At 49.3% G+C, this 21,669-nt stretch overlaps 1 protein-coding gene across 3 annotated transcripts in view; it reads right to left on the bottom strand.

Moving 5' to 3' along the window:
* Positions 1 to 1,613: 1,613 nt before the first annotated feature.
* CCDC93 (CCC complex scaffolding subunit CCDC93) overlaps positions 1,614 to 21,669 on the bottom strand; it is a 91,359-nt gene continuing 71,303 nt past the window's right edge. For 2 of the 3 annotated variants that reach the window (XM_082689867.1, XM_082689868.1), the window contains exons 20-24: positions 19,013 to 19,095; positions 17,679 to 17,716; positions 16,249 to 16,333; positions 11,135 to 11,248; positions 1,614 to 6,693 (exon numbers count right to left, since the gene is read on the bottom strand). In XM_082689867.1, the coding sequence (XP_082545993.1) occupies positions 6,640 to 6,693; positions 11,135 to 11,248; positions 16,249 to 16,333; positions 17,679 to 17,716; positions 19,013 to 19,095 (374 nt within the window). In that variant the 3' untranslated portion in view covers positions 1,614 to 6,639. Of the gene's footprint in view, positions 6,694 to 11,134; positions 11,249 to 16,248; positions 16,334 to 17,678; positions 17,948 to 18,169; positions 19,096 to 21,669 lie in introns of those variants that run through there. The other variant, XR_014300410.1, reaches the window with a different exon arrangement.

The raw sequence follows: 21,669 nt of genomic DNA, 5'->3' as shown, positions 1-21,669 counted from the left end.
AGGACTTTACCCTCAGTAGCCCCTCCACCTGGCATCTCCCCCACATAGGTAACCCTCACCGATGGCTCATTCCCTCATTAATCACGTGTTTGTTTGTTTATATTTCCTTAATGCTAAGAACACAGATATCCTAAAGAGACAAGCAATGGAGAAACTTTTTTCTAGGCTGGATTTGATCACAATTTTGTATTCAAACTTCTGAAACAAAACAGCACACAAGTCTAGAAAATGCACATTCTCTTACCTGAATTAATTTGAAAGCATGTAAACATTATCTTTAAAAATTACAAATATTAGGAGCGCCTGGGTGGTTTAGTTGGTTAGGCGTCTGCCTCTGGCCCAGGTCATGATCTCAGGGTCCTGGGATCGAGTACCTGCTCAATGGGGACTCTGTTTCTCCCTCTCCCTCTGCCCCTCTGTGCTCTCTCACTCTCTCTCTCTCAAATAAATAAATAGAATCTTAAAAAAAATAAAAGGTATCAAAATTAAGTTCATGCATCTGGTTTTCTACATGACAAAAATAAAAGCATGTAAAATAATGTGCAGTTTATAGAATTCAAAGAAGATCAGGGTGGCTAAGAGTCAGGTCAAAGAGGCAATTAGGGACAGGAGACATTTTGAAGGCGGATGCACTGGTGACATCTATGGCAAGGCTGGGCAGAACCAGGAGGCTGACAACCGAGCAGGCCCCTATAGGAGGCACACCACCGGGTACGTGTCTCCAGTAGCCAGCAAATTAACTGGCGCTCTGGTGTAGTTTCCAGAATGAAAACCAAGGTAGCTCTCAGTAAAGAATGCAAAGGCAGTCCCTAACTATTCAGTATAAAATTGCAAATCACCACCAACCCAGACACTCCCGATCCTTCTCCCTTAATCAGCACGCTGAAGCAACAAGCGCTGTAGCTTACATGGTCTCACCTTGCTTGTATGTCTTCCCCGCTAGAGTGTAGTGAAGGCAAGTTCTTCTGTCTGCTTTGCTCACAGCTGTACTCCCAGGGCCTGACCCACAACAGAAGCTCAAATATTTGTTGGTTGAATGAAGAATCTGTCAGGGATTTATTTTTCTCATGGAACAAGGAATACGGGGGTGCGGGGCCCCTGGGTTGGTTCAAGAGGCTCATCATACCTTCAGGGAACCAGGCTCTCCCTGTCTTTTCTCTCTGCCCAAAGCTCTGCATGTCGGGATGTGTCTTCTCCTGGTCTCAAAATGGTTACGGCTGCTCCAGACACCTCATCCTTCCCCAACAACGTGCAAGAAGAGAAGCTCTCCTAACGCATCTTGTGCGGACACCAGCAGCAATGTCTCTTTGGCTCAGGGGTACTGCCTCCATCTTTTGCACCCCCAAAACCAGAGGAACAGGGGTGGTGCTGTGACTGTCGTGAGAGAGGGGCAAACCAACAGAGGGGAAACTGCTTCACAGTCCACTGCCCCCTTCCCGTCACTGCTTCCTCTCCCTAGAGCTGCTCTGTCAGAAGAGGCGAGCCCCCTTTCCACTTCCCTATTTTCCCCAAGACCCAAGAAAGGGAGAGGTTAATTATTTTTCCTAAGGAAAGCAGATTTACCGAACATGAATCTTCTAGCATGTTTCTGATTGGTAGAAAATGAAATCAAGTTAAGATTTAAAAACTTTTATTTTTTGAATAGATAATACATGTACATGGTATAAAATTCAAAAGGTACAAAAGGTATACAGTGAAAAGCAATTCCCACCCCTCTTCCCAGAGGCAACTGAAGCCGTCAGGTTCCTGTGTATCCTCCCAGAGATAGTCTAGGCATACGCCAGAAGATCCGTAGTCAGACGTGCATGTTTGCACCACACATGTGTGTATGCCCATCGACACGCATTTTTCTCCACCCTTTCCTCCTTTTCAAAAACAAACACTAACATACCAAGAGCCTCTTGTCCCCTACTTTACCATGTGCCTTAGGGATCATCCCACGGCAGTACATGCAGAGTGACTCTGTTCTTCTAAATTTAAGAGCCCGTTGCACGATTCACCATGATTTTCTTATCCCTTGCCCTATGTTGGTGGTAGTTTCCGACTTTTTGCTATTACAAATAATGCTGCATGAAAATCCCTGTACGTGGGGAAGATTCCCAGAAGTAGCATTGCCGGCTCAAGAAGTCTGGGCACTGTTCAGAGATATTGTCCGACCACGGGTCTGCACAGTTCGTACTTCTACCAACACCGCATCCCAGTGCTGCTCCCCACTTCCTGGTTTCATGTGGCTGAGTCACGTCAACTAGTCAAGTGACCATTAGGTTCACGACATACTTTGAACCAAATAGACTGATGACCTCATAGTCCCTGACACCGGTGTGTTCTCTTTCTCTTTCCCCATCTGGGGAGAAAAAACCCACATGAAACGTAATTGCTTTGAAAGGTCTTAGACCTCTGACACCTCTGTCGTTCCGACGAGGCTGGAGTCTGACAAAGACACTCTAGGAGATCCTCACAAGCTGCCGAGTGAAACTGCCCACCTGTATGCAAACGGAGCATCAGTTAGATGCCAAGTTTCATTCTAAACTCTGCTAATACAGGGATACAAAGTCACAATTTAGAGAAGCGATTTTTTTTTCCGCCAGGATTTCCTGGTCATGAGCCTGAGCAAGACGCTGGGAGACTGCAAGGTTCCTGCTTTCTCCCACTCTGGGGGGTGGGCACGCAGCAGACTTCACAAAGGACTGAGATCAAACAGTAAGTAGCCTGTGCCACCAAGAGAGACAGCAGGGGAAAGTGCAGAAGGTGATTGGTGCTGCAGGCCACCACTGAATGGGTCTATAGCAGATTAGGAAAGCCACTGCCCGTGACCTTGGATGGATGGCGGTCCAGGCAGAGGCAGCAGCAAGGACAACAGCCACGGGCAGGTTATGAGCTTGGCGCGTCTGAGGAACGAGTATAAGGCTGATGCGGAAAACCCACAGTATTCCCCACAATGTCACATGAGTCATAAGCCAGCTACTAGATCCCCTCAAAGCCTCTCCACGTTTATCGTGAGGAGAGTGGGCACCATGACAACAGGATTTTTTTACATAGTGTTTTTCAGCCTGCTGCCATGTGCCGTTGGAAGAAACGCTCTGGACTTGGGGAAAAGCACTGAGAGAAGGCGTGGGGATTGTGGGGGCTCTGAGGATGCCTCATATAAGGTGCCCCACCTGACTATTGTGTGGCCACACAGATGGCCAGCAAGTACCTCACCTTGCTGGGGCTCTTTGCCAGACTGCTGTGTGGTAAGGGCTTGTACCCTGAAGCCGACATCAAACCCAAGGAAAACATAAAGCGCTTCCTCAATGTTCTTCCCTGAAGCAAGCTTCAAGCCAACTCCACCTCTCAGGCTCAGGCAAAGTAGCTGTTATAGTTTATCGCTCGAATGGCTGCTTCCCTCTACACTGATCATCAGTCACGTGCAGAGAGGGCATGACCAGGCCACGCCTGGGGCGCAGGAATCAAGGTGGCCTGCTTTACAGGCCACTGCTTGCAGTCCAAACCTCTGCTGGCAGGCCTGCTCTGGTCACTACAGACGTGATCAGGGCCAGCGACAGTCAGCCTGAGGTCATGGGGATGGTGCGTGGTGAGGTAGTAGAGGGCTGCCTGGGGCCATCCCCGTCCTCTGCTCCTGGTTTCAGAGGGTCCCAAGAGCTACGCTGTTTGTCAAGGAGTGCTTCCCCAGCCCGAGAAAGGCCTGCTATCTGTCCCAGCCCCTCGGCCTTCTGGTCCTGCTTTAGCAGACACTGCCAGGCCCTGGCTACCCACAGAATATGGGCAACGGACCAGAACCCAGTGAGAACCATACACTCGAGACTCTAACAAGAACTTCGGCCTGACAAACCTGGAATTTGCTCTGTTCAAAAAGGAAACAGACCCCGACATGTCACCTTGGCAGCATTCTCAAACATCTGACACCTCCCTCTAGCACAATGAGCTGACCCCAGGGACCCATGAGACCGAACCCAGGCAGAGGACAATAAGGAACATGTCTCAATGTCTCCGCATATACCTCGTGGCCCTCTGGTTTGTACTGCTCAGTAGCTCTGACTTCGGTTTATACCAAGGCAGCCATGTACCCCACAAGACGTCTGTGTGTCAGGGAGGACGGCGCTCCACCTGAGGCTGGCGAAGAATACCAGGGCACCCGGACAGCAAGCTTATGGCTCTGACTGAACAGGGGCAACAGAATGCTTCCTGGGGAAGCATTCCTCATTCCTCCAGAAGCATACATTTCATATAAGTAACTTAAACATGTTTCCTGCTGCCCCCCCCCCCTTTTTAAACTCCAGAAAAGTCTGTGGGCTTAGCACAATACCCAGTCATACTCTGGGCCCACGAGATGTCCCGGAAGGAACTCTCCTGAGGGGCTTCTGAAATGAAGGGGCCTCAGGGCATCACACTGGCCTCTAAGGCCTGACTGTAAGGCATGCTTATGGTCCTAATTCCTCACAAAGACACCATCCACTCTGTGGGTCACCTGAAGCAAACACAGACTTTTCTAATCTGGCTCCTGCAGTCTAATCAAGATGTGTCCAAGGAATGGGAACGAACTTGTCTGTATTAGGCCTTGTGGGTTAAAAGGGGAAAGGAAATCTGATACCTCCCTATAGCAAAACCAAATCAAAATGAAATTCTTTGGAAACACAGCCCAATAAATGCCCCTAAATGGTTATTAATTAGTAGCTTTGGATTCGTCATGCCGTATTTGCCCTGACAGCAGAGGTGGGCTACTGAACCCCAGAATATAGCCTACTCTCCTCCCTACCACCTCTGGACAAATAGACAATTTCATAACGGCTCAAAACAAGGCTAGGGAGTGGGTCCATGAGCTTCTCAACACGAAAACACAGATGTTTCCCCAAACCTGAAATAATTGGCAAACAGCTGCCTCCTCCCCAGCCCTCAGAGGGCCACCTGCTTTCTGGCTGTCACTGGCTTCAACTTCATGGGGCCGTTTCAAAAATCAACCTGCAGCTGACAGCAGCCCCGTGGGAGCCACTGAGGGGAGATGTACAGGGCCCAGGAAGGGCACACTTGGCACAGAGGAGCATCACCTCAGGACCTGCTACTTCCACAGCTCTGGGAGCTAGACAGGCCTTGCTGCCTGACCACAGAAACCAGTGCCTGCTGCTAATCCAGCAAGGGATTTTCAAAGGTCTGTGCACATCAGATTTGCTTACTGCACATCTCAGAGAACTAAGAATGGATATGCTGTTCCTGTGACTGCACTGAACACCCCAGCTGCCTCCCTGTATAAGCTTCTATGTGTCACGTTCGAGCCCGCTGACAAGCACATGTGCAAGCACGCAGAATGAAATGTCCACCTCATGCCAGGGTTCACTGGACACGGCTGGGCTGCCGGATCCCTGACAGCCACGAAAGGAGGGGCTCCCCATCTGGTCCTGACTGCTCATTTCTGGAGGATAGAGTCTACTGCTCTGCCTGCCTTCAAGCCCCCACCTCCCCTGGTCCTGAAGGCTGGTCCCAGCCGGCCGTTCCTGCAGAGACAGGCCCCTCCACTCCTTGCCCAACAAGCACCTTGTACTCTCCCTGCACCCTTTCAAGTTTCTAATTACAGTCATATTTATCCAAAGTGGCCTTCCCACCTATCTCCGCCTGTTAAAATGCAGTCCCAGTACTGCCTCCCCCACGAAGTCTCCTGGATCTCTGTGTGCCTCACAGTTCTTCCTCCTCCAATGCCCTCTGCTTTCTGCTCACAGCATTTATCATGCAATCCCTGGAGCCCAGTGGATGGTGTGTGTCTCATCTCGTTGCTTGGCCCAGGACCTGTCCATACATGGAGCTCCTGGCATGTGTGCCTAATGAAGAGGGGGGCACCACGTCTGGCTGGGACTCATGTGAGAAACAGGGCAGATTAAGGTGTCCTTCTTGTTTACGAGGTCCTCAATATGAGGCCCCTGTTTTCAATTTTTGGTGAAATAAACTCGAGTCATGTGTAAGAATTCAGCCACTGAGCTTTCATTCTTGCGGCTACACCATTAAGACTGCTGGCTGGCACCTCGAGGAGCCAGGAACAAAAGGCACCAAGGGTAAGCAAAGGGCCCACGTAACCATATTCACGTGGGCTGGTCATTCAGCTAAAAGCCTTTGCTTACTAAAAAAAAAAAAAAAGAAAGAAAGAAAGAAAGAATCAAAAAACCTCAGGTGACTGAGCTGAGCTCTGGGTCAAATGGGCTGTTTCTGCTCCCTGGGCCACTTGCTGGCTGCCCGAGGCGCAGGGCCTGGATTTTATACTTCTGTCTCCCTCAGTGCCTACTTCTCAATGGTTGCTCAATTAACATCTGCTGAACAAGTGAATTCCTTTTTATTCAGAGTCCACACAGATACAGGTACCTTCATATGTGCAATGTTACTGGAGAAATTCAAGCTGACCCGACACAGAACAGATACTGCCTGCATTTCTTCATAGGATGACGGGTGTTCTCCAAGCCACCGTGTCTGCACCGTCTGGTTCCGTCAACAACAGAGAGATGAAATGGAAGCAAATGGGAGAAAGAAAATATCCTGGTGCTGCGATCACGGCCCCTGCATCTCTCTACTGTAGTGTTCAGAACTATCTTCACCATCTTGCAGTTGATAAATGGCGTTAAAAAAAAATCGATGACATATGGTGATGTCTGGGAATCTTCAAGAGGCCTTGGCTCTCATCTTGGACAGCAGCATCTCATTCTTGCGGCCCTCCTGGAGAGGAAACAGAGAATGTGTCCATTAGCTTTCCCTAGTCCCCGGAGACACAGCGACGGGCCACCTAGACTGGGCCCTGTGCACGCTGCCACCAGCACTGTGGAGCGGCCGGGACGGGTTCACCTGGCCTCCGGTGCCAAAATTACTGTAACGACAACTGGCTTCTGGACTGTCAGACTGAGAGCGGGGTGAGGATTAGGCACTGTCCTTCCAAAAGACTTCATGGAACCCCTGTAGCTCTCAAGGGGCCAGAAGCAGCCGGCAGACACTTAAGCGCCAATCCTGGACCACTGTGGTAACGAAGGCAGGGGAAGGTACTGGGAGCCCGCAGCTGAAGGAGTGATGAAAGGCAAACCTAGTTCACACAGCAAGCAGAGCACATGGCCAAATTCTCACCCTGACAACAGCGAAGACTGGGTACATCCTTAGCTTTAAGAAAACAAACTCACAGAAGACTGGGAGAGAGACATGCACTGAGGGACCCTCCTCTTTTACAAATAAGCTGTATGAGATCCATGACTGCGTGTACTGAGGGAGGTCACTGGTCCCAGCCCTGAGTGTGGAACCTGATGTCACCTCTGCATCACTCTGTATCTGCCTCTTCAAACATGACCCAGAGCTGCTCACTACGCATGCTCCTTCCCTCTTGTTCCCACTGGCCTTGACAACTCAGGATACCTCCATCTGCTGGCACTCACTGTCCCCTCCATCCTTGGGCCCCGTCACCAGGAGCTGGCTTTAAACTGAGAAGTGAACATGTTAGCAGGAAGGGCCTGGAGAGGCAAGCTGGAGGGGCCCAGCCTGAGAGTGAGGCCAGGTGTCCAGAAGCCATGCTCCCCTGGAGAGGCCCTTAGTGTGGAAGAAATTCTTCTACCCTTGAGCCCTCTGCAATCCAAGACCCCCAAAGTCAACATTTCCATCTCCCTGGTCCTAGCCAGGTGCTCCCAGCTCTCTGCAGGCCCTTGGTTCTTTCTGGCAGTATCATAGCTCATGGCTGCGGGGACCCTGTTTTTACTAAGTGCCAGTTCATGTGCAGGTACTTAGCCTTCTCCTCAGGGCTGGGCTCTGGGCCGGGGGTAAGGCTGAATTACTGTCAGAAGCAAGGCACTCTGACACTTTCTGACTGCAGGTTCCTGGAGCGGGAGGCAGTTCACTGGTCCTGGGGCACGGGAAGAGAAAGACCTTTAGTAACATTTGTTTTACTAGAGAAGAAAGTTTTCCTCTTTAAAAGGAGTTACTGAAAATAAAATAAAATGAGTTACTGAGATTTGCTTGGGGAGAAAAGCTTTAGCCAAGAACAAAGTGCTGGTGTGGGGGTAAAGATGGAAGAAGAACAGGCAGAGAGTCATACTATTATGAATCTCTCTACTTCTGTGTAATTTTTGAAAATTTCCGTAATAAAAAAGATAACAAAGCCATGAATAAATACATTCAGGTGTCACCCACTTTCACTTCTAAATGAGGCAAAACAACTCAGCAGTGTCTGCTGCACGTAGCGTCCTCAGCAGGGGCCAGGGTATGCACAAGACGCCGACATGATGCCGGAACATTCAGGACGGGTGTCCTCCCGTCACTTGCTATGTGTGAGCGCTGACGAAGTCTCATGCAATCTACTGGAGGCCTTTGGGGAAGCTACAGAATGATACTGTCCACCTGTTCAAAGCAGATGCAGAATGGGTCCTTTTGGCATTTCCTTCCAGAAGAGAAGGGAAAAAACCTCCTTGCCTCTGTTTCTCTCCTACTGAAGATGGCATGCGGCCCACCACGTGCCGGACATGGAAGGTCAGCCCCCTCGAAACTGTACTCAAAGTCAGCTTCATGAAAATGCACGGCCTGCATTCGTCAGTGCGAGGCTAGAATTTAAAGCTTGTTTTCGTGACTTTAAGAGAGACTGTGGTTTAGAGGCATGGCTAATTAATGTGACACAGCAGCTGAAGAGATTTCAGAGTATGTGTTGTTCCCTGGCAGACTTGCTGTCAGCAAACCCGGCTGCGACAAGCAAGCCCACGGAGACTCAGACATCGCCGGATGTCTGTAACCAGTGTCCTGACACCAGAGGAGGCTGGGGCTCAGGACGGGGGGGCGCCATCGCGGCTCAGTGAGAATGCAGGACACAAACCCACTGAAGGGCACGATGGAGGTGGCCAGGGCCGGGCTCTGGATGCTGCGGTTGTGCTCTGCGTGCGGCTGCTGGCACAAGCACCAGAGACTGGGAAACGGTGGGCACGGGGAACCCAGCGGAGACCAGGCAGGCAGGGGAGAGGCAAGGACAGAGAGCAGAACAGAGAGGGTTCTGGAAGAAGAGCGTGGGACGAAGGTCTGCTCCTTCAGATGGATCTTCCACCACACAGGAGATCTTATCAGGTAACTGCCCTCTGGTGAAAGAGCAGCACCACTCGGGCTGAAGGAGCGGAAACCAGGGAGCTGCAAGCCTCTGCTGCCTCTTCTTCCTCAAGCTGCGGCGGCCCCAAGAGGGGCCACGTCACCTCAGATGAGCGGGTGGAAGAAGTTCAAGATTTCGGAACACTGACACGCAGTTGCTAATTTTAAATCTTTGCCAGGTAAAATGTTAAAAAAGAAAAAAGTAGTAAATATTATCACTTTCATGTCAAAAACCAAGAAAATAGGCTGGTTTTTTGTTTTTTAAAGGTGAGTCCCTTAAATGAAATCTATTTAGTTGTCTGAAGAACACACACTCCCCTTTCTCTTTTTCCCCTGACTTGTTTTGGATGGAGGAAAATGGCACAGGCAGGCACATGGTCTCGGGGGTCTCAGCGGCTTGGAGGCACCCCCTCGTGCTCCCTGGTGCAAGAGGCTCTGCGCCCAGGGAGACAGGAACACAGAAGGTCCGATGCTTACCATCCCTGAAGGAACTGCTGCCTTAGGAGGTCATCTCAGTCCTGAGAGCGCGGAGTACAAGAATGAGCTTGTCCATTTTGCTTTTATGTGCTTTGATTTGGACAGCTTATACTTATCCTCCTCAACTTATCTGTTCTCTGTTTCTGTTGTCAAAAGGGCAATGCTGGCTTGCCCAAGCAACATTTCATTCCTCCCTGCTGGGCCTTTTCTCTTTCTGAATTATTTGCATTAAAGGGGAAAAAAAAGTTCTGCTGGGGAGCAGTGAGTCCTGTTTGATCCCTCAGCTCACTCATTAGCCCTTCCAAAACTTCAGCTCCAGCCCCTGCTAACGATATGGGGCTCCTGACCCCAAGCACTTCACCCAGTCACTCTCCCAGCTGCCCAGGCTTACATCTCCTGCTGCACCCATGGCCTAGTCCGCACCCGAGACAGACCTTCTCTGATCGCACCATCTCTGTTAGTGCCCCTCCCCCCAGCCAAAACTGAAGTTAGTTATTTGTTACTACTTGTTTACCAGGATTTGTGTTTTCTAGCTTGCTATCTGTCTCCCCAACCACAACATTAAGCTTCTTGACACAGGGAGTGGGTCTGTTTAACAACCTAATATATCCCCAGAGGCATGGAAGGAGCTGGAAGAACATTTATGGAAAGTGTGAAAGATTTTGAAATGTCTGTGGGTTGTGGCCCCCAAAAGTTAAATTTAAAAAAAAAGGAAAGGAGAGGTAGAAAAGGAAAAATTGGGAAGGAGAAACAAATTTTTAAAAATGTACAGAAATAAAATTTTTAGTATGAAAAGATCGTATTTTTCATTCTGCAGACCCAACACCAGGATACATACAAGCTACATCTCTAGCTGTCTATATTCAGCAATCTCTACACTCTCTGAAATCACACGGATTTGAGTTAGAAAGGGGGAAGGAATTCCTAAAAATGAAGTTGCTGATACCCCAGTAAGTGACAAAATGAAGTCTCCTTTCTGGAAAATCTCATAAGAAAAGGGCAAACACTTTTCTTTCTGAGCCCATGGAGCATGGTCCATTCCCAAATGCAGGGAGAGAAGACGGAGACAAAATTCAGCTGAGTGTTGGACATCATAGGACGCAGACGCCTTTATCCCTCATGTGACCCAGCAGAATCCACCCTTGAGGAAACAGGTGTGAGGGGATTTAGCCACTGCCCAAGTGCACAGCTCAAAGTTCACTCTTCCTACAGGCTTCTCAAGATCCCTTTCCCACCTCGGATGGGATGAAGGAAAATTCCAGATCTGAATGTGTAATGAATGCTGTTTCCAGGTGGCCTTTGATGCTACTTTCTTATGGGTTTAATATGCTTACTAAACGTTAGGGGAATGAAAATGAAGATGTGATGTCTCTCAGAACGTTCGAGACTTGAGAATGGGTCAGCGAACCACACAGTCCTGAACTAGCTAGATGCGGTACTTCACTGTGGGATCACACAGCTGTGGCCCATCCCCAGACCAGTGGGGAACCAGGCAACGCCTCTGGTTTTTCAAGGCTCGTCTTGAGACACACACACCGCCCCCCACAGCCTTCTGTGGCTGGCCCCATCTCCGCCTTACCTCCTTGAACTCCTTCACAGTCTTAAAGTACAGCCTCTGCTTTTCTAACAGTTCCAAGTACTGGTCGTTCAATTGGTCTCTTCGCATCTTGTTCTCTTGCTTCTTCTTCTCCATCTGCGGAAATAGTTTGGGAAATGGGGAGGAAGGGGCACACTGTGACCAAGGGCTGCTGGCAACACTCAGAAGGCGACTATTACCAATATTTTCATGGACTTCCTTCCAGTATTTCTCTTTCTGCACACCACTTCTGAGACTGACCTATTTATTTGGGTGAAATTACAAAGAGGCTTCTCTCATTTCTTCAGCAATTCTATTACTGGGCACTAATTGTCCCATTTGCGTGTGTGTGTGTGTCTACAGTTTCACAATCAACGGCCTGGTGCTCCTCAACCAGGGGCTATTCTGGCCCCTGAAGAGCATGAGGTACTGTCTGGGGATGGATTAGGTAGCCACAGCTGAGAGGAGAGGGTCCACTAGGAACCAGGGATGCCGCTAAACCTTCTACAATGTGCAGCCCAGCCCTCACACGACAAGGTGTCATCTGGTCCAAAATGTTAACTGTGCTGAGGCTGAGGAATTCCTATGTAAATAACTGAGTCTGCTTTCATGCATTATTTCCATATATTTTCATAGTATTTCCATGCTATTATACACTTTCTACAATCAAAACCTAAAAAACTCAAGGCACCTGGGTGGCTCAGTGGGTTAAAGCATCTGCCTTCAGCTCAGGTCATGACCCCAGGGTCCTGGGATCTAGCCCTGCATCGGGCTCTCAGCTCAGCAGGAAGCCTGCTTCTCTTCCACTCTCTCTCTGCCTACTTGTGATCTCTGTCAAATAAATAAATAAAATCTTAAAAAAAAAAAAAACCTAAAAAACTTTAAGAATATTCCCAATCATACAGCTATTTTACCCATTTTTTTTTAAAGATTTTATTTATTTGACAGAGAGAGATCACAAGTAGGCAGAGAGGCAGGCAGAGAGAGAGGAGGAAGCAGGCTCCCTGCCGAGCAGAGAGCCCGATGCGGGATTCGATCCCAGGACCCTGAGATCATGACCTGAGCCGAAGGCAGCGGCTTAACCCACTGAGCCACCCAGGCACCCTACCCATTTTTCTATTGGTGGAAAATTTAGGGTGTTTCCAGGACAGTGACCTCATAAAGACAGGATGCATTTGGGTTAAAGAGACTTTCCTAAGGTACCGAACAGCTTAATATTTGAACAAATATTGTGTGATCACCCTGAGGACTAAACGTGGTGGTGACGAGGTCATGTCACTGTTCCCGTGGAGGGTGCGAGCTAGAGGGGCTGATGCTAACCATGCATCTCACACAATGAGCTCCATGTGCAAAGTCCTATTCATGATCACCACTGTGAAGACAGTGACAGGGCTGGGGCACAGAGGTGGGTGGGTGCATAGCCTCTTCGGGCTGGAGGGCCAGGGAGGGCTCTCTGAGGAGACGACATTTGGGCAGAGTCGGCAGTGGTATGTGCATGATTTCTAGCAGCAAGCGAGAGCATCGCAGATGGCGAGGGCAGAAAGCTGTGGAGGCAGCTGGTGCCTGGCTCACAGCAGGTGCTCACGAGTGCATTGGATGGGCTCACTGGCTTCTGGAAGGGACATTGGAAGGGACCGCATTGGAAGGGACCGCCCAGTAAATTCAAATTAAAGCTTCACTGGCTGGATGGGATCCCAGGCATCCCCAGGCCCATCACCTGGTGAACTGCAACCCGGTGTCCCCATAGCCTATCCCACCCACAAAGCCACTGATCTGCCTGGACCACTCCTGATCATGTGTCCAGCTCCGAAGTCGCCTGGTGACCTGATCCTGAGCCCCCTGTCCTCTTTCCACAGGTCTGCACATGGACACTGGTCACATGCCTGTGACCATGTCTGGAGTCTGCTAACCGGGAGGCAGGCAGTCCCCTCTGGAGATGCTGGTCAGGGCCATCTTACACTTGGCCCTGGCTCAGCAGGCGGCCCTGGTCCCTTCCGGAGGACTTCTTGATGCTGCCCAGATGACTATGGTTCCTGTAACCCATGTCCACAGCTGCTAGGAACGTTTTCTGCTGAGCGGGTGGGACCTCTCTGCTGGGCCACCACCCCTTGAGTTGCAAAGCCTGGCAGTTGGATCCCAGACCTTTCCTGCCTGCTCTGTCCTCCAGCAGAAAATTTGGCCATGAATAACTACATTTTAGTGATATAAATAGGGAACTTGAATAAATTTAATTTGAATGTCCCCAGGACTCACTGCAAAAGGTAGTATAGCAACCCTGAAATGGACTGAGCTTGAGGACAGAGAGACCTGGGTTCCAATCCTACTTCTGTCACTCACTGTGTATACCTGGACAGGTTATTTCATCTTTTGGAATAACAGGTATCCTAGTTGCAAAATAAGAATATTATCACCTAGATCACAGGTCACAAGGTACAGATGACATTAACTGTGACGTGAACGACACATCACTCAGTTCAAGGTAGCTCTTCAACAGAGACTAGGTTTTGTCTTCACACGACCCCCAGAATGTGAGTGATAACAAGCAGATCGAGCTCCCTCACCCTCAGAATCAGGAGATGACTCTTAGGTCTGAGTTTTATTTTCATACTGTCCTAGAAGCCCGTCCCCAGGCACACTGTTCCCATTCCTTGCTTACCCCCACACCCTAGATCAGGAGCCCCAGATTCTTTTGCTGAGCACCCGCTCCCTGGATTCACCTCCTTGGGATGAGGTGCAAATGCCTTCCAGTGGGGCACCTGGGCGGCTCAGTCATTAAGTGTTTGTCTTCAGCTTGGGTCATGATGGCAGGGAATGGGGATCGAGCCCTGCATTGGGCTCCCTGCTCTGCGGGAAGCCCGCTTCTCCCTCTCCCTCTGCTTGCCACTCCCCCTGCTTGTGCTCTCTCTCTCTGTCAAATAAATAAAATCTTTAACAAAATAAAACGCCTTTCACTACGTGACTCTCTCTTCACTCAGGAGCCCCTCTGTGAGGCATACACTGTTGCGTGTATACACTGCTGGTCTATGGTCCATTCTGTGTACATCCCACAGCCACGGATTCTGGGGGTGTGTGTGCTCCATGAGGACACAGACTCCCTGCCACATAGACTCTGAGCAGGAGCCACTGTGGCATCCATACAGGGAGTTTTGCTTTTTAAACAAATACATCAAAAGACTGCATTCAAACGCATGCTGTTCTGCAAAGACAGCCTTCTCGCATTTGAAGTGCCAATATTCAAACCTGACCGGGAACCCTCTTTGAGAACTGCCTTTGCAGTCAACTGAATGAATTCACTCACTCAGCAAACAGTTCCTGAAAGCCCCCCGTGGGCCAGGTGCCGGGCTTGCCGCTGGTGACGCACACATGAAGAAGAGAGCTCTCTCTGCCCGTGGGCGCGCCCCCCCCATCTCGTACCCCACCACCTAGCTGGGGAGGCAGATGCACAGAGCAGCCTCTTCCACCGGTCAGCACTGAGGTACCAACAGCACGAAGCCTGGGGAGAATGGAGACGATGAATGGATCACATCTGCTTCCTTCCCTAGGAAGGCATCTCCTGGTAAACAGGAAGGGGAAAGGGAAAGAAACAAACCCCAAATCGATTGCCAGTGTTCTTTACTATGGACAAGAGCAGCTCTGCAGGTTGCCAGGTGGCTCAGTGGCTTGAGCCACTGCCTCTTGATTTCAGCTCAGGTTATGATCTCAGGGTTGTGAGATGGAGCCCCATATCAGGCTCTGTGCTGGGGTGGAACCTGCTTAAGATTCTCTCCCGTTCCCTGACCCCCACTCAGCAGCTCTCTTAAATTCTCAAAAAAAAAAAAAAAAAGAAAAAAAAGAGCCGCTCCCTGAGGAGCATGATGGCATGATGGCAGGGCGGAAAGGTCTGCCACGCTGTGATCGGCTTGTGGTCGGCTGGGCTCTCTGTGCTCCTTCTCTGCTACACCCTACCTAGTTCATCAAGGGGCCATCCTGACTTGGGTTTGTGTACCCGTGCAAGGCAGGCCACGTGCTGCCTCACAACTGCTTTTTGGGGCCGAATAGTTTTGTCACTAGTGGTAACTTTTTTTTCCTCCACTGACATCATTTTATTGAAGTCACTAAGGGGGAGATTACTTTTTTTCTAGAGGGGAAGGGATATAAAGAGCTTCTGCCCTTAGTTCATCTCTTGTGAGATGAAATTATAGGCAGCGTGAAGGTTGGCCATCTGTGCGTGGGTTTTTACGATGACAAGTACCACAGACACTCTTTCCTTTGTGTGTCTGAATTCTGGCGTCACTCCCAATATCACTCTGTCCAAGCTCAAGACAGCAGGTGCCGAGTCCCCAGAAGGTCACACGGCCATGCCTGAGGACCATTCCAGTGTGATCCATGTTCTTAAAGGGATCAAAAGTAAGAGATGTGGGAGTATTAGTGAGTTCCTGTCTGGTTATAACAGCAGAAAACTGTGGCTACGTCTGATTTCCAGACAGTCATCAAATTCCTACTGCTGTCAAAATGGCCCAAGTGCAGAGCTGCAGAGTGATATAAACTCCATGCTGGCCCCAGACTGAATGATTCTCTGTAAAGCTATCTCTGGAACTCTTACAATGCTTACTGATATCTCTCTTCTCTTCTGAGGCATAACACCCTCTCACTTCAGAATTCAGTTTGGTAATTATTTGCATTTTTTACAGAGGATTCCTGAAAACTAAAATGCTCTCAGGATCCTAAGGAATGAATCTCTAATGGCAGAAATAAAGGAACCAAAGATCCAGTGAGGAAGAGACTGTGGGCAAGAAAAGAAGACGCTGGTGAAAGTTAGTTTCCTCATCTATACAATGCGGGCAACACTACTCACTTAGGAACCTTCTAGGAGGACTAGCACCAGGCTTGCCCCATAGTGGGTGTTCAATCCATGGGGCTACTGTTAAGAGCTGCCTTTAAATCACCAGCCTGTGGAGCTGGCACAGCCCACTGCAGGGTCGGAGGCACGCTGGGCACACACGCTGTGGACACTGAAGGTGGGTCTTCAGGACTGGGAGCACATTCTCAAGACAAGCAGAAGAGGCCTGCTCTTCCCAAGACCTTTTCTGAAACCAGGCTGAGATCCCAGCTGCACTACAGAAAACGAGCCCTCTCACCTTCATTCTGCTCTGCTTAATCCCTTCTACAATCTGTTCCATCTGACGTAAAAACTGGTCCCGGGCAGTAGGGGAGGCCATGGCTCTGAAAGGAACAATCAGCAGAGTGAGGAACAGAATGCGGGACGCTGAGGAAGGGGGAGGGATCGAGTCCGAGGCAGTTAGGAATCTAACCTCCGAGGAAGGCACGACAATTAGCCTCATCTCATAACTGAATATCAATCTTCTTTCCTCACTTTCTCTACAAATTGCTTAAGTAATATGTATTTATGTAAAGTAAAACAAAATGTTCTTAAAATCAACAAAAGCATTTCTTACTTTGATGATGACATACACTGCCTAAAAAATGATTTCCATTTAGTTTTTAGAAATCTGAGGATTTGAAGGCACGGCTCCAGACTGGCAGACGTCTTCTGAGATTTTCCTAAATACACGGTCAGGAAACCTGGTCCTGTTTCTCAAGGCAGCAGCTAAATGAGTGGATTTCCTGGTGTCCTGAAACTGTCCCCTTCACTTCCTGTTCTGTGCTGGGAATGGCACCACAAGGATCCAAGCCCACAGACATAGGGACTGAGAAGTCTTTCACAGGACGGCTGACAGAGCAGAGCTCACCATGGCACCATCGAACACTGCAGTGTCTCTCAATTATCAGGAATAATGAGGAAGTCACCATTTTTTAGAAATGTCACAGGGCTATAAGTCACTAACTGAATCTGAATCTTATCAGGGAGCTGTGATTTTTAGTTAGAAATGAAGTTTAAGATCCAGAGTTTGTAATCCATTCGGATCTTAGTTACCGGTCACCTCTCAGGGGCTAAGAGAGGTTTGTGCTGGAAGCAAAAGGAGCCTGCTGTATAGACAGCAAGCCCTGGGCTGCTGGACGGTGAGCAGACCACTGGGCACACTTGAGGGCTGGTATGACTTGGGTGCAGGTGGGCCTTGCCATATAGTTCTTGGAGAAAAAGGATTCCTATCTGAATAAAGTTGTTTAGAAGATGCACAGTGACCTAAAAGCAAAATCTATCATTAGATTTAAAAATCTTTTTAAAAATTAGATTATTTCATTATCTAGACTGTGAAGCATCTCTACGTGCTCAAGAACTAATGGTATTGATCAAATCTTAACAAGACCAAAAAAATAAAAATAAACAGATTACACTAGTGAGGCACAAATTACTTGGGAGTTACTTTTTTCCCCAAGATATTCCTTGGTGTTTCTCAAACTCTCTCTAACATCACGGTATTTTTGCAAGAACCCTGAGACTGTGTAAAGCAAGACGCAGGTGCACTTCGCAGTAGGGGTGAAAGCGTAAAAACCACCTGTCTAGCCCCGTCTCGCCCCTTGTACTTGCTACTGCAGGGAGGTGAGCAGAATGCACCGTGCAGGGTACGCCCGGGTACTGATGGGAAGGAGGGCTGCCAGTACTTACTGTGAGAAGTTCTCATGAATTGAGTTCAGCAGGCTGATCTGAGGAGGAAAGGAAAAAAAAAGGAAAACCTATAAGCAAAAGGAGGTTAAGAGCCTGCTATGTGCCCATCACTGTGGAAGACCCCGGATATAGAGAAAAACAGAACTCAATGCCCCTCCTCAAGAAGTGTCCTCTAGGAAGACAGAGATTGATCTGGTTTGGCTGACAACAGCCCAGAAAAGAGACGCTAATTACACAGGCCTCCATTTGGGGCCAGGTCAAAGATGCACCTGTGAGGGGCGCCTGGGTGGCTCAGTGGGTTAAGCCGCTGCCTTCGGCTCAGGTCATGATCTCAGGGTCCTGGGATCGAGTCCCGCATCGGGCTCTCTGCTCAGCAGGGAACCTGCTTCCTCCTCTCTCTCTCTCTGCCTGCCTCTCTGTCTACTTGTGATCTCTCTCTGTCAAATAAATAAATAAAATCTTTAAGAAAAAAAAAAAAAAAAAAGATGCACCTGTGATATGGTTCTTATTGAGGCGTAATCAGTGTGGGTTGGCCCAGTGATGGAATGGAAACAGATTCTGCCCACCTGGAGGTGAGGGGTGGGCAGGACTAGTATGTCCTGCCTGGCGTCACCAGATGCAAGGACCTTCACCGTCATTTCCCATTCTGTCTCCGTCATAGTCCTACAAAGCGGGTGCAATGCCCTCTTTACAGAAAAACCCCTAAACTTGTCCAACTTGAAAGCGCATACAGTCGCCACCGCGCTGCGCTGCTCCTGTGAAGACCGCATTGTTCCTTCTCTTCTTCCTTCAACTACAGCTGCATACCCTGCCGGCCTGCTCCAGTCATCTGCTGCTGGACGGGCGGGAGCCCGGGGTCATGAGTGATGCAGCACTGGAGTGATGCAGAGGGCGGCATCAGTGTCCGGGGCAGCCTCTTCACTCTCGGCGAACGGTGATGACGAAATAGCTAGTTTCCCCGCATCAACCGGAATAAACCCACCGTCCCCATTTTATTTAGCTACTTCCTCCCTTCCTTTAAAACTCAAACATAACTTTTGCCAAGCCGGGCCCCCCTTTGTGTGAGCCTCTTGTGTTTGTTTCTAGATGTCATTTCTCATAGGGCACCACGAAACCACACTCCACCAGTTCCATGTAGGCTCAGGTGCACGTGCCACGTTAGCTCCGAGGTGACCCTTTCACTCTAACTTTGTGACCCAGCACGGGGCGCACAACAGGCTCTCCTTCCACTTACGCTGACGGCCTCCCGCTCAGTTTGTCTGACCTTCCAGGGGTCAACAGCCCTGGTCTCTGATCATCTGATTAAGTTATTTTCTTTTCATACAGGTTCTTACCTCTTTTTCCAAATACACCTTTTTATCATCCAGGGTATTATACAAAGTGAAGAACTGCTTGGTTTCTTTGTGCACTGCTGAAACTGTAAATGCAAAGAAATTGACACACGAATAAGAAAATGGATCAGAACACTCCTAAGCACCCCCTGCTCCAGGAAGCCCGCCCACAGGAGTCCGGTGTGCTCAGGTGTCTGTGCAGAAGCCCCAGTGCACACCAGCCTGTGCAGAGCTGCCAAGGGCTGGCAGGAGCCGGCCTCTTGTGACTGGCCCAACTGGGACGAGGGGCTAGACAAACCTGGCAGCACCTGGGACAGGCAGGTTTCTCAGGTAAGGTGTCCTGGCTCAGGCAGGGGAGTGGCAAGGACGAGGAAACCCATGCCACTTCCTCCTGTCATGTGGCTTCCCTTCCTTCCCACATCGCTCACGAGAAGGACCCACAACGTGCTGCTCCTTTTTGTAATCCCTATGCTTAGCAGGGGCATATACAGCAGGGCCCCCCAAATTATCTACAGGATGAATGACATGCCTAACCCAGGGCAGCATATGTACCTGGTAAGTATGAATATTCTTCCCATTTCTGTGCATATAACTAGGGGGGGAAAGTCTTATTTACCAGGCTCCCAGCACCCCTTCCTGTAACATGACTCCGCACCTCTGTCCGCCTCATGTTCTTCACTCTTCCCTACAGAATGACTTAGGAGGAAAGCACCAAATTCCAGGGCTGGGTCTGGGCCGTCTTCACCAGGGGACGAGGTCAATGGGAGGAAGGGTTCCGGCCCCAGCTCATCCTCCTGCTTTGTGGCTGGGTGCTTGGGTGGCCCCCACGTGGCTCTGGGCCCATGTGCCATGTGCCTTCCTCATTGCTCTGAGTTCTCTTTAGCAATCCATGACCTGGATTGACAATCAGGCTTTGGGCCTAACCTGAGCCCTCCGACGTAGCTGGAACCAAAGATCTGGACGTTTAATGGTGATCAGGCACTGGCCAGATGACAGTGGGGTCTGTCTCCCCAGGGGCTTTTGCTCCTTGAACATAGGTTCCCTTTGGAGCAGCACATGTCGGGGGAGGAGAGAGAGGCACAGCAGGCTGTGGGCACTGGTGGTTTCCTTGGGTGACTGCCACTAACACTTAACCCTGAATCTTTAAGCAAACCGGCCAACTTTTAATTTTATCACCAGTGATAGCTGTGTCCTCCCACAGCGGGGTGGCGACTGGCGATGCTGTAGTACACGTTTGGTAACAGAAATAAATACCCCGATACAAGTGTTCTGAGGCAACAGTTAAAAACGTTCCCAATATCGAAATGTCTAATTTGTAACAAAATCACTACATGAACTACTCAGCATAAAACATGATTCTTGCTCAGAACTTCAGAACAGTGGATGTCAAGCCTGGCCAAAACATGGAACAGTCTGGGGAGTTTTAAAATCTCATGACCAATGAAATGAGATTTTCTGGAGGTGGGGTCTGGTGATTACAACACATAGCCAAGGCTGAAAACCACTGCCATAACCAAACCAATCAACCTTTAGTTTTGTTGCTCAGGAATGTGCCTGTCACCCTTCCTCTATCCAGATCAAGGACTGGGTTGCGGCTGTAGATATTTGACAATAATAATAATGAAAATGATATAGATATTTTGGTAAAACTCCTTGAAAATTTCTTTGATGTAAAAATGTGCTATCAAAAGGACTTGAATATGTGTCAAATTTTGCTCTGAAATACACAGATGCAAGGTATTGTTGATTATTATTACTGTTAAAAGCTGGAAAGTAGGGGCACCCGGGTAGCTCAGCAGGTTAAGCCTCTGCCTTTGGCTTGGGTCATGGTCTCAGGGTCCTGGGATCGAGCCCCGCATCGGGCTCTCTGCTCAGCAGGGTGCCTGTTTCCCCCTCTCTCTCTGCCTACTTGTGATCTCTGTCTGTCAAATAAATAAAATCTTTAAAAAAAAAATTTGGAAAGTAGGCAGGGATACAGAATTATGGGAAAGATTGAACTTAAGGCAGAAATTATTTTCTGCTGAGAAGCTACCACTGTTGATACCTGGCTCAGACCACCTGAACCAAGCTCAAGGCTGTATATAACATCAGGATGGGGGCAGACATGAAGTGAAGCATGACTCGAACCTGAGTAAGGACACTGCTCTGGCCTGAACCAGGAAGGATGTTTGAGAGGCTGAGAGCCCAAGGCAAAACCTGAGGGGGATTCTAGAAGGGATGGAGTCTGCCAAATGAGAATTGTAGGGCAGTGGCATTCTGGACTTGGGGTACAGCTCACAGGCCAAAAGGCAGATGTCCTCACGAGATGGGTGAGACACTGAGGGACAGCTGGGGAAGCTGGCCTGACTGATGCAGGACACTGATCAGTATCATGAGGACCTGAAGATCCTCCAATGATTATGGAGAGCTACTCCATGTTAACGCTTTTAAAGCAAGAGTATAAAGTGATCAAATTTCTGTTTGGGAAAGACTTCTCAGACAAGAGTGCAGACTCTGGGCAGTGATGAGAAGGTGGCTACAGCAACAGTCCAGAAGAAACGGACTTGACCATTACTTGGATACAGAACCAGAAGAGCAGCGAGAGCCAGAGAAGACTAAGGGAATGGGGGTGGTAGACAGTGATCCCTGTGACCAGAAGGAGAAACAGGGTAGGGAGGCTG

This window comes from Mustela nivalis (assembly GCF_964662115.1).
Source record: "Mustela nivalis genome assembly, chromosome: 11".
NCBI classification, from domain to species: Eukaryota; Metazoa; Chordata; class Mammalia; order Carnivora; family Mustelidae; genus Mustela; species Mustela nivalis.
The sequence above is the reverse complement of the archived record's forward strand: the minus strand, read 5'-3'. Positions and strand labels throughout refer to the sequence as shown.